Source organism: Malus sylvestris, chromosome 7 (genome assembly GCF_916048215.2).
Source record: "Malus sylvestris chromosome 7, drMalSylv7.2, whole genome shotgun sequence".
In the NCBI taxonomy this organism is placed as follows: Eukaryota; Viridiplantae; Streptophyta; class Magnoliopsida; order Rosales; family Rosaceae; genus Malus; species Malus sylvestris.
In genome coordinates this window covers 17,124,649-17,142,725 of record NC_062266.1, presented here as the reverse complement: position 1 = coordinate 17,142,725, position 18,077 = coordinate 17,124,649, and the positions used below count along the sequence as shown (strand labels likewise).

At 38.4% G+C, this 18,077-nt stretch overlaps 1 protein-coding gene and 1 pseudogene across 1 annotated transcript; one reads left to right on the top strand and one right to left on the bottom strand.

The window, feature by feature from the left end:
• The first annotated feature begins 405 nt into the window (after positions 1-405).
• On the top strand, positions 406-2,857 carry LOC126628650 (uncharacterized; annotated as a pseudogene).
• A 125-nt stretch (positions 2,858-2,982) lies between these two features.
• LOC126628648 (phospholipase D gamma 1-like) lies at positions 2,983-9,177 on the bottom strand. Its single transcript, XM_050298418.1, has 10 exons — positions 7,087-9,177; positions 6,600-6,716; positions 6,259-6,453; positions 5,565-5,816; positions 5,309-5,377; positions 5,087-5,234; positions 4,789-4,937; positions 3,990-4,166; positions 3,536-3,733; positions 2,983-3,428 (listed from the first exon to the last, which is right to left on the bottom strand). The coding sequence occupies exons 1-10, from the start codon at positions 8,758-8,760 to the stop codon at positions 3,135-3,137; spliced, it is 3,273 nt and encodes a 1,090-aa protein (XP_050154375.1). The 5' UTR covers positions 8,761-9,177; the 3' UTR covers positions 2,983-3,134.
• Positions 9,178-18,077: the final 8,900 nt, after the last annotated feature.

Sequence of the window (18,077 nt, the reverse complement as noted above, 5' to 3'; positions counted from 1 at the left end):
CATTAAAACTCAAAGTTTTCAAGCCCTTTTCATTGTTTTCCTTTTTTAAAAAGGAAAAATTTGAATCTGGACTGTTAGATCAATCAATAGTCCAAAAAGCCTAGCTGTCCGATGATAAAAAAAGTCGTTGGGCTCATGATGGCAGCCGATAGAGGCCTTGACAGTGGATCCCTCCCTGTCGGGCGTTGAAGGCCTCAGCCCGCGTGGGGCGAGTTGGGTGCATCATCGAGCCTAGACTGGGCTCCCTTTGGACGAGTCCACACGTTTGGTTTGGCATTGGGATTTTAGCCTAAAGATTTAGCATGAATTGGGTTGGGTTGGGTTGGGTTAGGTGCGGTTTGGGGTTTGGGGTTTTTGGTGGTGGTGGTGGAGAGAGGAGGGGGGTTGGGGTAAATAAATGGAGAAATTTGGCAAATAGCAAGCACAGCTCTTACATCCACTAGCAAGCACAGCTATTACATCCACTACGCTCCTTTCATGGGAGCCTGTTGGACCGTTTATTCGTAAGTGGGCCCCATCAAGGACAGAAGTTCGAGTGCTCTTCCCTTCTCCACAGTCGGCTCGTTTATTTCAAACGTTGTTTGTTTACAGTTTACAGAGACAGTCGTGAAACAAAGGCAAAGCTTTCAGTTTTAGTTTCGCAGCCGAGCAAAGTTTCGACCGAGTCTCGGCCAAAAGAAAGAAAATTGAATTTGGTCTGTTCCTTCTCCTGCCATCAATTACCAATTGGGGATTTTATCCACCTTCCCGGGTATAAATTTACTTTTACACGCAAATTTTGAGCTTCGTTGTCAATTGGGGGCATTGAATTTGTGGATTTGGGTTTGATGAATTAAACATATATAATATTTGTTTGATTTCATATTAAATAAGAAATGATTGAGATATATATTTTTTGTTTTTGATTTCCAAGTATGATTTCATGTAAAATTTACTTGTTAGGCGTTGATTCTGTGATTATATTGCACTAACTCTAGTTTTTATTTAATTATCATCATGATAATACATTAATACTTGTGAGTTTGTACCACAGTGTTAATTATCAATTCATCACCAATTTAGCTGTAGAAATTTCTGCATTTTTTGGTTTCGATATCAGTTGATTGATCAGTAATGGATAATGCAGCACTGCAAGAGTGCTCTGTACCTCAACATGTTCTCCGGAAAATACTAAGTGCGGGAGACTCATCTACCCTCGTGAATTCGTTGGAAAACTTAATACAAGTTTGTAGAACAGCAGATGGTCGTGCAGGCCTTGCGTCTGAGGATATTCTTCCCCCTGCCATCCAGCTCATACAATCTCTCCCTTACCCTTCTGCTCACCATCCTCTCACATTATGTTTAAAGCTCGTAAGAAATCTTTGTGCGGGAGAGATTGCAAATCAGAACTCATTTGTTCAACATAATGGAGTTGCAATCGTATCGAACGTTTTCAACTCTGCGAGCCTTTCTTTGGAGCCGGATGCTGGGATCATTCGTATGGGGTTGCAAGTTCTTGCTAATGTTTCATTGGCTGGAGAACAACATCAGCGTGCAATTTGGCAGCAACTTTGACCAAAAGAGTTTGTTGCTCTTGCAAGAGTTCAGAGCCGGGAAACTTGTCATCCTTTGTGCATGGTTATCTATGCTTGTGGTGACGGAAGCCCCGAACTGTTTGCCCAACTTTGCAGTGCTCGTGGAATAACTGTCGTGAAAGAGATTGTAAAGACTACCAGGTAACTTTGTACATTCAGTTATTTTATGTTACCTTTATTCATTGATACCATCCATTTAGCCTCGATTGAGTTTATCTGCTGAAACCTAAAATTAATGAAATGAACCCTGACCTGTGCCTTCATTTTTTTTTGTTTTTTAATAAGTTTTGGGTGTCTTACAGTTGGTTTTGGCGAAGATTGGTACAAATTGCTTCTTTCAAGAAGCTGCTTAGAAGGACCTTACTTCCAGTCACTTTTCTCTAATTTAGGTTTTGTTGGTGCTACTGAGAATGGTGAAGACACTGAATTTAGAGTTGACGCTTTCTCAGCCGAGCAAGCATTTTTCTTGAGATGCATGTCTGATATCTTGAACGAGCGACTTCAAGAGATTACTGTGCCCAGTGATTTAGCTTTCTGTGTTTTTGGGATATTTAAGAAATCTATTGGGATTCTTAAATGTGCCACAAGAGGCAAGTCTGGACTTCCAACGGGTTCTAGTATGATAGATGTTCTAGGATATTCACTCACAATCCTGAGAGATATATGCGCTCAGAAGTCCGTAAGAGGCTCTAACGAGGACCTGGGGGATGCTGTTGATGTTTTGCTATCCCATGGCCTCATAGAATTACTTTTATGTTTGCTTCGTGATCTTGAGCCGACATCAGTAATGAGGAAAGCTATCAAGCAAGGTGAGGAACGAGATGGACCAAAGTCTTCTTCCTTAAAACCCTGCCCGTATAAAGGATTTCGGAGAGATATGGTGGCCGTCGTTGGCAATTGCACGTATAAAAGGAAGCTTGTACAAGATGAGATTAGACAAAAGGACGGGATTCTTCTGCTCTTCCAACAGTGCGGCCTTGATGACGACAATCCGTACTTAAGGGAGTGGGCCATTTGGTGTGTCAGGAACTTATTCTAAGGCAACGAAGAAAACGAAAGGGTAGTGGCTGAATTGGAGCTTCAAGGGGCTGTTGATGCACCTGAAATTGCTCAACTTGGCCTTCGGGTAGAGGAGGTAAATCCTAATACTAGACGGCCAAAGCTTGTTAATATCTCATGAAGAAGTTAATTAATCTGACGCTGATTAGTGATCATGAAGCTGATTATATTTGATTAGACGAATCCACAACGCGTGATTTTCTCGTTATAAATTTTTTCTCTCAGATCCGGTGTTTTGCTCGATTGTTTGTATTTGGTCTGGTTAGTAAGCAAAATTTCTGAGTTGAGGAAACAGCATGGAAGGATGGATTGTATTGTATTGAATTTAGCAAGCCAAAAATAAAGAAAATTCAAAAGACAACCTGAAGTGAAATTTAATAACCTGCAATGCAGGCGGGTCGGATAAAATTTATGGAAAAAAAAAAATACCAAAACACCAAAATTGTACTCGTGAGAAAAGAAAACCAAAACTTTGTAATGTAATTGAATTCGATTTGCAAATCAAATTGTCAGGTTTTCTTGGATTGCAAGGAACGAACCGGTTATATTTCCTCCCACATCTGGGAAATTCTCGCTTCCAGGAAGGGATGTCACTTTGCCTTTCCGATCAACTTCAACTGGATACTTCAACAGATGACCCCGCATCTCCGTCACATCATCGGAAGCAAATTGTTTCCAGTTCATCTCACCCATTGATCTTATTCTCCTTACGCATTCAAGACTCTGCGGTTGTGTGAAGCAGTCCTCAATGGTTCCGGTGTGCTCTGCCCATAGTGACATTCTGTATCCATATATCTGCGAAGCAAAACATACAAGACAGGAAGTTGGGTTACACATGTTAGCTTAATTTGACATCTCAGAAAAATATACTTTCATGACAACTTATAGCTGTATCACTTTACCCGTCCATGAGGACTAGCATTTTTTCTTGCCCAGGTATGATGAGGTTGATAGGACCCCATTGCAATTTCGGTGTCTCTTGTCCCTTCCATAGAGCGCTGATTGATGTTCGCCGAACCCACTATTACATACTCGTCATCAATTATCATGCCTTTCGAATGAACATAAATCATAAATCGCCTGCTCTTTTGACTAAGCGCCTGGAAACATGATGTACACCAGTTATATAGGTACGTTTGTCATATAAACAAATTCGAGGAAAATAGGAATTAACAACAATAAAACAATAGGAATCAACTCTCTCTCTCTCTCTCTCTCTCTCTTTCTCTCTCTGTCTCTCTCTGCCTATGAACAAATTCGAGGAAATATAGGAATTAACAACAATAAAACAATACTCTCTCTCTCTTTCTCCGCCTACAGGAGTAAATAGTGCTATTTTTCTTAGAGAGAATATACCTGAGGAGTGTTGGCTGCAGTAGGACTTCCAGAGAATGATGTATCATTTCCATCTATGGCCTCACGATTGCCAAGACAGAAGAAGTTTAAATAGTCTTGGGGGGAGAATGCACCCTCCAGCCCAACTTCCACTAAAGCCTTGTAAATTGTCTCGTACATCATTTGCATTGTCTTGTGCTGCAGCAATCAATAAAAGAACCCACATAAACAACATTCTGAACTCAGTCAGTACAGATTATATAGCTTTCATTTATCGAGGATGAGCCATCCTGCTTTAAAATAGACGAGTCCCTGCAGTTTCTAATGTAGCATCCACTCACATGATTGATTTTCGTAATTTATTATGTAACAAGTAAAAACTCTTCCTTCTTTCCCTTCCCTTTAGTCAACATTTTCAAATGACGATATACGCAAAAGCAAAGGTCCTTGCTTCAGTTGACATCATTTCCTAGGTCTTACGTAACTACCTTAAATCTTCACAATGTGTTACTGAGGTATCATAATTTCCCTACTTTACACCCTAATGTCCTCACTAGAAGAGGAATCACAAATCTACTAATTAACAATCCTTTGAAGTTTTATACATGGAACAGAACCATTGACCTACCTCAGTCTTCCACATCACATACATCAGAGACTTTCTATATTAACTAACCTGATTTTCTAAGTTAAAATCTACCCGTATACTATGTCAAATTTTAATACTACATTAAATAAATCAGATAATTAGAAGCGTTAACAATTTGCAATTCTTGACTAAACAAAGGTTTCAACTATCAAGATAATAATCGGAGCCTACCTGCCAAAACAGAATTCTTTGTGTTGCTGCACCCGTTGGAACACCCTCTGGCCACATTGGAATGATGATATATGCAGCAAATCTCTCATTTGCTCTGATTTTACTAGCAATCTTAAGGGCAATTTCCATTGGGATCAAATTGTTAGCACCTATGAAGAGATTCAGAGTTAGTAGGATCATATACATTTGACTGTAATTCTATATTAAACTACAAAGTAAACCATGACAATAGAAGGGTATGTTAGTACTTTGGTGGTGAATAGACTCAATACTCTCTAAACATAACAATGTTTCTCACCTAAGTCTTTATGCGCACTCCAATTGTATGAGGACCCAATGAAATATTGATTCTCTATATAAATGAAATGCTGGGCAGCGCGGATTGCCTTCACATATGCTGTGTGTATGCTCATGTCAATGAGCACATTTTTTCCGCACACCAGGTTCTGTTACAACAGAGCATCTATCACCAGTCTGAAAAGATCGCAGCAAAGAGAATTTTCAATAAATATCAATTTACCTTGCTTGTTGCTTCTTTTGGATCCTTTGGGAAACCTTTAACAGAATTTGAGTCAATTGAACGGAAAATCTGCATTGGTGAAACACCAGGAAAAATATTTTCATTTGTAAGAATGGATACAATGCAAACTATTTCAATAGTTTACTTTTTCTTGTTGGCTGGGAAATTTGAATCTAAAATCTACTCAGTCCTACCCCTTTACCAGTTTAGCCAAGTTTCACGGGCAACCTCAATAATCAGTTATGACCTCATTTACCTGAACATGCCAAGTTTCAGGATCGTTGTCACTAGTGGAAGCAGCATGGGACGCTCCAACTATGTCTGGAATCCTTTCCAACCTGAGCAAAGAATCACCATATGCACTTTTTTTTAGTTTTTTCATCCCATGTGGTTTTGAAGCCTTTAACCAGCGCTCTTCAAAGTTGGTCAGTACATCATATGCCGCTGGACCATCAAGTCTAGAGTGCATGTCATGCCATGGTTCTCTTGGACAACCAGCAGTGCTGCCCTTCAATGAGATAAAACCATATAGATAATTAGAAGAGAAAAATTCGTAATACATGGATGATTACTGGGTGGTATTACTTGGCCAAAGAAAAAACTTATTTCATTGATTGAGAAGTTATCATGCACCACTCATTAAGAACAACTGTTTTCCAATGAATATAAATCTACTACTATTGAAGTTTCTATGTAGAATCTGATTTCAAAACATTATACCATCTAGGACTATTAGTGCCCCCCTCTAACCATATATCTCGCTCCTTCACTAAGCCAACTATAGAGGACAAAATGTTCAAAATTGAGCAACAAATAACTATAACCTTCTGTTTTTTATTTTTTTATTATTTATTTTTTTTGTTATGGAGTGCCAATGAAATGCGTAGTGTGCTACAATTTAACTACATAGCTATTCACAATTATGGAATTAGAAGAGGTCTCATAATTACCGTGTATGTAGGATTGTGATAGTCATCTTTATGCACTGTTTGTAATGTCCTAAATATAGGGTGATCCGGCGTATCATACCGACCATCACATAAATCAAGTCCTCCAACAAAGGCCATGATTTTCCTCCTATTATTGCCAGCATCAGCGTCCACTATTACAGTTTTCTGATGGTGTGTATAGATCGTTCCAACTTCCTGGAAATCCAAAATATAAGAAGCATTCAATTGAAAACAAGTTCAGAAAATAATACAGCAACAAGAAGGAAAAAACCAGAATTGGATGGATGGTATTAAGTGAAGAAAAATGACGACATAGCAACAAATGCTTGGTTATGCCTAACCCTTTGCTTGACCCAGCTATGTCTTTTTCCAGCAGTGCGAGGGCAAAGTAATACTTGCACTGAAGAATGCTTGAAAAAGCGGCGAAGTTCTTCATCATGGGTTTGCATGATTCCATCCTGCAACAAATAAGTTCTCATGTTCCATTGAAAAACACATACAACAATTCCAGTTTGAACTTAAAAAGGAAATAATATGAAAATCATACAATAAAAGGATGATATCAATGTCATTGACTCTATCAACATTCAGTTGCTTTCATCTAAAGCATTTTATCATGATAACCAATTTCTGGCATTCATTTCTCTTTTGATTCAACAGTAACTTTCAACACTATGCTTCTTGTGATGCAACACAAACTAAGTGAAAGGTCTTGCATCCAAGAAATTCACAAGTTAAACAAAGATAATAATAACGATAGAAGTTTTAGAACCATGATCACTTGATAGAATAGCTATTCCAGAATATGAATAGTCGAAGAATACTTACTGTTTTATAACCCAAAATGCTCCTTGAAGTAGGGTCATCCCAAACAAGCAACAGCACTCTCACTCCTTCTTGGGACTTGGACCTCAGAAGATCCCCTATGGTGCAATTTGATGCACCACCAACATCCCGAACTAGTCTAACATTCTGCCAAACTGACCAACCAGCAATGTAAATTAAACGCTGGGCCTGACGTATTGCATCAAAAATATCATGCCAACACTTCCCATGCACATATGGCATCCCACCATCTAACATCAAGTTTGGAAGCATCCCATCTGGGACATGGGCATCTTGATAAAGAGTTACTTTTCCACCTGTCCTAAGAGGAAAATATGTGCCAGGAACCCCAAAATAATCAGGGCCCGCCCCAACTCCATTATGGTAAACGCTCAATTGCTCAATTGGAATGTACTGAATTGAAAGTCTTAGGACAGCTCCGGCTTTACATTGCTTCCCACTCGAATTCAAGATTGGATAAATTCCCTCAACTCTTGCTCCCGTATATATCTGTTCTACTGGAATTGCCACAACCCCAATAAGCTGGGACCCCACAAGATCACTATCTTTAACAACAAAGTGCACTTCAGCAGCGTAATGTGCTACTGGAACATTGAAATGTTGCGTCCAAACAGGAAATTCAGAATTGCTTATCACATATGTCCTCCCAACTACAGCATTTGAAACTGAGATTGAAACATATGGATCACTAGTAATCTTACGACTCGATTGGCCATCGGTTTTGCTGCTTGCACTCCCTGGTAACTTCAAAAACATATCCCCCAAAGTCTTGTGGAACATGTCCATATTTGGAAGGTTTCTGGCTTCATATACCCAAATGTCTAAATTTCCATGTAGAAGCAGAACCTTCAAGGACCCTTTATTCTGCAATGGAATAATCTGCAAACTACCGCTATGCTGTGACCCATTAAATGAGCTTGAATGTGAATAAGAAGAATGAGCCGCTGATTCAATCTGACCCGAATAAGACGTATCCCAACTACTTGAAAATGAGTTATTAGGATACGCATAGAGCTCCCCTTGCTTATCATACCTTGCACTACTCGGAGTTGAATGAGTCAAGTGTGGCACCGAAGGTGATGGGGGTGCTGTGGGCTCAGGTGATTGATTTTCAGACAAATGCACATTACTCATAAGCTGATCCAAGGGCGGATAAGCAGAAGAGTGAGGAGGCATAGGTTCTGAAACATTCTCATGAAATGAACCCGTCCCAATTCCAATGGGACAGCTATCATGCCGCTGATGATTCGAGAACCTACTGGGGCGCAAAGGGACATGATGGGGGCTTTCGGGAGGTGGGTAAGCCCCAGACTGTTGTTGGTAAGGGTACTGTGAACCATAATTGAAACTGCTGTGCTGCTGAATGCTAGGCAGAGGACCACTATGGGAAATCGGACGAGCCGGGGGGTAAGGATACGGATAGGGAGGTTGGTTGTAATCTAAAGGGCCTGAAACTGAATGGGGGGACGGTGAGGAAGGCGATGGAGGGTACGGGTACGGGTAAGGATACTGAGAATTGTATGGTGGGTATGGATATGGGGCAGGTGGGTATTGATCCGGAGGTGGAGGGTATTGATTAGGATGAGGGTGATGAGGGTATGGATAGGAATTCTGATATGGGTATGGGTATGGTGATGAACCACCATTATTATCCATCTCTAAATCCTCCGGTTCTCAACTTATTGAACAAAATCTTGCAAATAATTTAATGGGTTTTCTGGGTAATTTCTAAAATACATAAAGATTCAATTTTTGAGCTTGATCCTACGGATTTATGGCATGAGGGGGAGACAAAAAAGGTTGAATCTTTCGCAAAAGAACAGAATCCACCAAAGGGGTTTTGATTTCTAGTGACAACGATAATATAAACAGCAACAGAAGCTCGATAGGATTATATTATATCACAATTCGAAATTCTCAAAAAGTAGAGAGAGAGAGAGAACTTACAGAGAAGGTTTACCTTATTGGGTTCTTTTGATGAAACAGGAAGACTGAAAAAATGCAATTGGAACCGTCAATAAAATGTAGAACAAGGCGTGGAGGAGGAAAATTTCCAAAAGGGAAATAAAAACTGGACTTCTCTGATCAATATCTCTTTCATGATTCAGTGCCCTACACCAGTTTCAACCGGTGATGTCCACGTGGGGGATAGGGATTGGGTAAGAGGTGGGAGCCACACACGCGTCAGCGTCATTCAGGCAATTCTGAGTAGACGTCAGCGTTAAGTTATTTTTCTTGCAATTAGTTGAAAAATAGAAATGGCCTTGGAAGAGACGTCTCTTCTTGATGCGTGTCTTAAAAGAGCTTCGAGAAGTACACAGTAAATGCTGAAAATATACCATAAAAAATGCTGAAATATAACGCGTTGCTTGCTTGGACTGCAAAATTGGAAAAAAAATTGCTTTGAAAAACAAGTTGAAGAAAGAAATACGCATTTAATGAGTTGAGTTCTGAAATCAAAGCAAATGGCATGTTTGAGGCCAACATACATTCTTTTCTTTTTTTATTTTTTTTGGGTCAAGTAAAATATCTTTTATTACCTTAAAAACTAGTACAAGGTCAAAAAAAAAAAAAAATCAAGCAAACAACTACATATAAGGTAAGCAAAATGAGAGCTACAACCCAAGTTACAACGGGAGGCTCACATAATTTTAGGCCTGAAGGCTGCAAAAAAAAAAAAAAAACAAAAACCCCTAATCTCCAGTCGCATAAACCACACCACTGCTGCCGTCACATCCTTGGAAGAAGCCAAGCTCTGAATAGAGAGAGTACACGCCAGATCCAGGTCCCCTTCATGAACCCCTGCAAATATATATAAACAAAGTATTTTATGGGTAGAGAGTGAGGCTAAGGGAATATGCAAAATGCCCAACACTTGGCCTCGATAGGGATCCAACATGCAGGTTGGGGGAGGGAACTGAATTCGATATCCATTCCTAACCGGAACTCTGATCCGAGCACATGGTGGGATGGGGATGAAGTATCATAGCTAGGGATGAGGGAGGAATGAAAATTAAAAGACAGAAAGTAGTAAAAGCAGTACAAGCAGGCCAAAAAACACATGATAAGGGGCATGAAGCTAAACTCTAAGATAAGCTAGGGATAGTTGAGACTCGGCTCAAGGAAAACTGAGATAAAATTCATGGGAGAACCGACAATTAAAAAGAAGGAAAGAGACTAGAAAGGGGAAGAAAGAGAAGGTGGATGCAGGGAGGAAAAGGGGAAGAGGAGATGAAAGGGGAGGAAAAGAAGGAAAGGACAAAGAAGAGAGGAGGGAAGGAGGAGGAAAATTAGGAGTAACGGGCTACCGCCAACCCTGAGCAAGAGCAATGAGCGGCGGCTGAAACTTGAAACTTGGGGAGCGGGTGCTTCTGGATTTGGGATTTGGAGTTCATAGAGAGAGAAACAAAAAATTTACTTGTCAAGTTGTTTGTCAAATGGGGCTAACATATATTCAAGTTTCAGAAAACAGAGATAAAATTACTAAAAAATGGATTAAAAGATGTTACAAATATACAACGGTATGTGAAAATGACTTCCAAATTCTTATTTACAATGTCATTTACAAATCTCTTTTACATGACTTCATGTGTTCAGTAGGCATTTTAATCCATCCTTCAATATTTTTTTGCGATCAATTCCTTACTAACTTGACCTTACAGCAAAGAAAAATAAATATTTACGCGAGAAGGGAAAACAATCATTAATAATAAAATTTAAGACTTTTGATAGGGACAATAGTCATCAATCTATTTCATGCCACGTAAGAATTGACATTTTGGTTGGAAAACACTGAACTTGGTTTATTCCTTAACTTTTTATTTTAGTCAATTTTTACCCCTAAACTTTTATAATGACTAATTTTTTTACTTATTGTCATGTTTACTCACATTTCATCCACTAAAGCCACATGTCGATCACTAAATGTAATTTTTTTTTTATTTGCTATCTTTTCTTTCTTGAAGTTATTTGTGTTGTAGCACTAATTTATTGAGGAAAGATAGAGAGAGAGAGAGGGGGGGGGGGGGCAGAGAGAAGAAAAGGATTGATGGAAGCATGCCTTTAAAACTACTCATTTGATGTAACAACTTTTGAAATACTTATCATGTTAAACTCTTATTTGTTTAATGGAAAGATAAAGCTTATTGTTAATCGCTGTATATTGTATCATGTATTTAGTCAATAAAAAAATCCAAGGAATGTATTCACCTAAGAGAGAAGTGTCTAAGTAAGTCAGATTGACGAGACCTTTCTCTTATGTTCATTCTTAAAATGTTCTTAGCCATTGGATTATCATTTGGGCATTGACAATCTGCTAAGGTTAATATGTTTTATGTAACACAAACGAGAATATGACTAGTCTCAAGTCATTAAGCATTAGACACTAAGACAAACACATAGGTGCTCAAAAGGGTATTAAGTACATTAAACAACCATCAACAGAGAGTTGTAACACACATGTCATGTAAGGACTCATAAGTTGCAATAATGCAAAATAGTCTTTTGACCTGAGACATTATAATTATCTAGTAGTTAAGTCTTTGATCTTTGACTATGTTAAAGGCATTCTCATAGGAGCATATTTATGCGATTTAGTTAGCTTGTTTTCTTGCATTTATGTTGTTAGTTCCTAGTTATTTATGTATTTTAAGCTATTTTCGTGTGTTTGTAGGTCCAAAGGGCTAAAGTGGCAAGAAATTGCATTTTGGTGCCTTTTGGAGCATTTTTTGGGTCAATAATGGATGGCACATGCTTGGAGCAAGGAGGATTGACGAAATTGAAGACCAAAGGAGGCTAGGAATGAGCAAAGAGATGAAGGAAATAAATTCAAGACAAAAGAAGACAAAGAAAGTCAGCAAGAAAGAAGGAATGCTAGTCAAACTACCTTATTTTGACTTAACCTTTCCTAATCCTAATTTACCAAGGTTCCAGCCACAAGGAAGGGTTCCCAAATATATTAGGACACTTAATGTAAGGTTTTAGAAGACCTAATCCCAGCCACAAAAGGATGCCACACCACCTTTCCCTTTCCCTTCCTTGCCGCATTCCCTTTTGCCTTTCCTTACCTTTTCCTTGTTGCACATACCCTTTCCTCTTTCCTAAACCCTTGCCGCATATCCCCTTACCCTTTTCCCTTGGATTATGATTTGACTTAGCCTTTTTTCTTGTGGATTTAGAGTTAAAATCCTTCTACAATAATTAAAACTTTATTTTTCTTTCCCTTTATTTTCTGCTGCACCCTAGCCTTAAGTCCCTAGGGTTTTGACATAATTTGCTATATATTTAAGTGCTTGCCGTAACCCTCTACCATCCATTCACTACCATTCATATTTTTAGCCATTCTTCCATACAATTCATCACTCAAACCTTCCCCCACACCTTGTGCCGCAACAAAGAAAAAGAAGGAGGACCCTTGGACATGCTTGCCATTCAAGTTTGGATTGCTGGAACATTCTTAGGTGTAATCCATCTTTTGTTCTCAATGTTTAAGTTTATTGATCTTTGTTTTGCTGTGAACATGAGGAGCTAAACTCGTTTTAGCTAGAGGATACTTTGAAACCATGATTATATATGCAATATGAGTTGGTTATTTCCAATTATAATTTTGTGAATTGTGAATGCAATTTACTTAACTATTTGGTTCAGAACTTATTCTTGTATGTTGATTAAGGAGGCCTACTTAGTTTGCATACATGAATTTGATGCTAGGATATAAGGGAGTTTCACATAATCGTTACAAACTTATATTCACAAGTAGTGAAGGTCGCTGGTCACGATCGTGTTAAGTTAAATCCCTGGCATGAGTATCATGATGTTATAGTTACGAATGCCTTGTCAGTGCTTATGATTTTCACAAAGCTTATGATCTTTACTTGTGTCTCTATTATGCAGTTCATGTAAGGAACTTGGGAAGAATAATTTGGTTGCCGATGCATTGTCCATCCAATTCAATGACTTAAGGAAAATTTAAGGGTAAATTAGTGATGACACGGTTAATTTGGGGCATTGTCATTCATGGTTTATTGAAGGAATAACTGGAAATCAATTCATGTGCATATGTGTCATGTGTGGAGAATGACCCTCTAGCTAACCCATCATCCACTAATTCACCCAATTTCATCCAAACTTTGTTTAAGCTTACAATCTGCTTGTTTTTACTTTAATTTCATCCAAAACCCAATCCCCCTTTACTTGGTCGTGTCTTTTAGTTAGAATCTGTCCAATTTTGTGTCTTTTAGTATTTTGAGTCAAGTTAAAGTTAGAATTCGTTCAATGTAATCCGTAGTGTCTAGTTTGAGTCAGTTTCATTGTTTTGTGCTGTTTTGAGTCATTCTAGTTTGTTTTGAGTCTTTAGAGTCTAGTTAAGTGTTTTCAGCCTAGTTTTGTGTTTTTAAGTTAGTTTTAAGTAGATTAGCAATCCCTCATAATCCTCGGCCTATAACGATCCCTACTTACATCTTTACTACAATTGTCAATAAGAGGGTCTAATTTGAGTGCTAGTACATCACATTCCATTGAGGATACCCATGACATTGTTGGGGTTAAGCTACCTAGTCATATAGACATGCGAATGTACATCAAGGGATTTCTAACCTTCCATGTTCCAATCACATATAGCAGAATCATATGGAGAAGTATCACATAGGATAGTAGACATGAAACAAACTATCAGTTAAATAATGTAGCCAAAAGTATTGAATTAGAGAAGAACCGTATTATATTGTAGTTGTAAATGAATAGGTTCTCCAACCACTTCTACTTAGCTTGGGTGGCCATGACATATTGCTAGGTGTCACTCATGGTTTGTGGAAGCCATAAAAATTAGCAAACGCTAATCTTCAACAAAGAGATTTGAAAGTTAGTGTCAATTCACAATTGCTTGTTAAGAGTTACAATCGTCCACTGCCTCGCTAATTGGAACCTAATGGATTGTACACCGAGTAAAGATGAATGTGAAGAAATATTAATGAGATGGATAACCAATTGAATAGTTTAATAGAACATGGTCCAGTTTAATTAATTGGTTAATTAATCATACAAAATGTTCGTATTGGCCTTTTAAGTTAGTTTCGAGTTTCAGGACCCAAATTGATTTTTGTCCACAAGGCACATACTTTAAGTTGTATGACAACTAAAATGAAATAAGCAATTAACTTAACTAAAAGGGGAGGCCAACCTTGAGTAGATTTTTTACAAGTTTTCCACTCACTTGGAAAGAGTTATAAAATCAACTTTATAATTTTTAACCTCATTAGCGTTTTCTTAAAGCAAAGCTTGAATTTTTTTCTCTCTTTCTCTGTATAGGAGGCCAACCACACTTAGGAGAAAAGAGCTAGCAATTTCTCTCCTCCTAATTCATCCTTGTTCACTTTGCATCTCATCCTTAATGTGGAGACTTACAGGTTTGCAACTAGGGATGTCAATTTAATCCGTCAAATTCGATACCCACAGTTAACCGACCCGAATAGTTTGGTTTCGGGTAGAAAATTTTGGGTTTTTTACGGGTTCGGGTAACCAATGGGTAATTGTTCAATTGCGGGTTCGGTTATGGTTATAGGGGTATCTGATCTTAACCCGTACCCAAACCCGCCCCGTTTTTATTCTTTAATAAAAATATAAATATTTATTATATATATGTTTTTATAAAAGAACACACCAAACTCTATCTCCACATTCCTCCCATTTTTGTTCTCTGTGCCTTTCCCTTTCCTAAGCACCACACACACGTGTACACACAGTTCCCAAAAAAAAAAAAAGAACACACCACCATCTTCTCTCCCTCATCCAGTCATCCTTCACCTCACTTCTCTACAACTCTTTCTCTCCCTCTCCTTATTACACCATCCTCAGTTCTTCATTTCTCCCGATCTATGCACACACGGTACCACCACCCACACCACCCCACCGTCTATGGCGAGCCCTCAAATAGTCAAACCACACCCTCCAGACCCCACACCATCTCTGTAACCTCCCACTCTTTATCCTCGTCCTTCTCATACCATCACCCCAATTGAACTGATTTGGGGTTCTTACTCGTTGCCTCTATTGCTTCACTTTTTATTTTTGAAAGTTTTTTACTTGGTTTTCTATTTGATTCCTCACATTAAAGTTGAATTGTAGTTGCAAAATTTTCATGGTGTTGCATTGCTGTCGAAGATTCAGAAATAAAAAGTGAAGAAGGAACTGGAACATCATGGGAAAACAAACGGGGAAAACCGTTACCCGATGGGTAATCCGTTACTTGATAGGTTCAGTTACGGGGAATAACCGTTCGGGTAAGGGGAAAACAAACGGGTTCAGGTATGGGGATGGCACATCCGAATCCAATCCGACCCATTACCATCCCTATTTGCAACATTGCAAGCTTTGGAGATTTTTTTCCTTAAATCCTCAAGGAGCAAAGGACAAGCAAATGAGTAAACATTCAAGGAGAGAAGATCAACCACAAGGAAGCATCCCAAGAGCTCGAAGAGAACTTGAAAACCCTCCACTTGGGTGATAACCTTATGAACATGATTCACCCCATAACTTTTTCATCCAAGTGGAGGGTCTTCAAGTACTCTCTCCTAGGATGCTTCCTTGTGGTTGATCTTTTCTCCTTGAATGTTTGCTCATTTGCTTATCCTTTTCTCCTAAAAGATTTGAGGAAAGGAACTTGGAGAGAACTTGAGGACCTTCTTTTCTCTAATTTGTAAAGAGTCATGATTGACGCCATTCACTAGGATTTGAAGTCATGGATTGTAAAATTGTTTTTTAGTGCATGCCTACTTTAAGTGTCACACTATGCATACCCGTATGCTCAAATGTTCTTAGTTAGACAAAAGTTTTCCTTCAAGGGCTTGAGGAATTTTAGGTGTTGTTCATCATGCTTTGTGCCTTTATTTATACTAATAAGGGAGAGAGAATCCTTGCTTTCTAAGTAATACGATACAACTAGTAGATTTTTACACATAACTACCAGGATTTATACAATCACTCTTCTAATGAATTTAGGACTACATCACTCCTTCTTGATGTGTAAATTCTCAAGTGGCGTATCATGCATGTGATGGTGTAGAAAGAGTTAATGAAGTCGTCTCGTCTAGTCGGCACAATGAGCGAATGCAAGTCTAAACAATAAATGGAAGAATGCATAAATAGAAAAAGTCACAAAAATTGGTTAGGGTAAAACCCAAGGTAGGATAAGATCCATAGTCTAATGAGAAAAGCAATAAATTGCATTAAGTCAAAACTAAATATCTTCAAGATGCACATAGAATGCACATAAAGAGTATGACCAGCCCAGATTTGGTGTGAGGGCAGTGACTTGTCTTGTGTTATAAAATCCAACTTCTTTGGGGATGGTTGCCTCAAATACATCCTCTTTAATGAATTCTAGATATTCCCTAGCCACTTCTTTCTCTTGAATCCTCATTCTTGTTGTACAAAGCTCTTTAAAAAATTTAGCACATGCTGAAACTTGCTTTATTGTACCAAGAATCGGAATATTAAATTGCACCTTTGGAAAGGTTTTAATATGTCTTTCTCTTTCTCTTCTTTCTTGGATTTCAAGAACCTACAAGGAATAGGGACATTTGGTGAAATAAGGTTCGAAAGAATTGAACTTGGAACAACCTTACTAGGATTGAATGGTGGTGGAGCTAGGGTAGCTACGACTATAGGATTAGAGATGATTGGGTGCTACGACAAGGCTTCTTCTAAGCTTGCCATGGCTAAGTCTTCCTCCTCCTCTTTGGACAATAGCTCTTTGTCCACTTCTAGGCTATGTTTGGACATCTTTGGTCTAGCTCCAACCTCTATACGACTTCCCAAAGTGATAGCTTTAGCGATTTCAAAATCTCCTATCGAATTGACTATAGTTGAGCTGGAGAGTTCACTTTGTTCTCGAATTTGTCCAATGAATTCTCTTATCTGTCCAAGTTGACTTTTCAATTCGACCATCTCTTTAGCTTGGTTTTCTAGATCTTGAGTCAAATAAGCACAAGAAGTATTTAGTGTTTGAAGAATTTTAACATAATCCATTGGCATACTTGAATTTGGTTGGAATTGTTGTGAGGGAGATTGTGGTGGCTGCATAGGTCTTCAATAGAACTCCTCAGATGGCTGCCAATATCCTTCTTGTTGAACTTGTTGAGGTTCCCTCCACATAAATTTTGAATGATCTCTCCCACCTGGATTGTAAGTGTTGGAAAACAAGTTGTTCCTTGATTGATTATGGCCCTGATAACCCCAAGCATTGACACTATCCCAACCTCCATTCTCAATTAGTTGAGGATGTTGATTAGTTTGATATCCTTGCCTGTAGGACATAGCAAATGTAGCCACACTTTGCATTGTAGACCTTTCGATATATTGCGACATAAGAGAAGTAAGATTCGCCATTTAAGCTTGAAGATTAGCAATTGCCACGTCTTGCTTCTCTAGTACCTAAAATCAAAGAAATAAAACTAAATCAAATATCAAAAGAAAAATAAGCAAAGACAGAGGGATTAGTAATTTTACTAATCCTCGGCAATGGCGCCCAAATTTGATGTGGTAAAATCTAACACACAATTTAAACCATGTATATTATGCAATCGTAGTATGAGTAAGTAGGGATCGTTCTATTCCGGGATTAGAATGGATGCTAATCAACACAAATTAAACTTATAAAACTGAAAACTAAGTCAAACTAACATCAAAACAATGACTGGGGGGGATTTTGGACGAATTTAATTAAAACACAAGTAAACAGCAGCTAGTAAATTAAGTTGTGAATGAAATATGGATGAAAGGATAGCTAAAGGATTCTTCTCCACACATGAATCATATGCATAGAAATCGATTTCCAGTTATTTTTCCTATAAATCATGAATGACAATGCCCTAAATTAACTGTGAACATCACTAATTAACTCTAAGATTTTCCTAAGTTCATTGAATTGGACTCAATGACGCAACCAAATTATTCTTTTCAAGTTCCCTAACTATGAA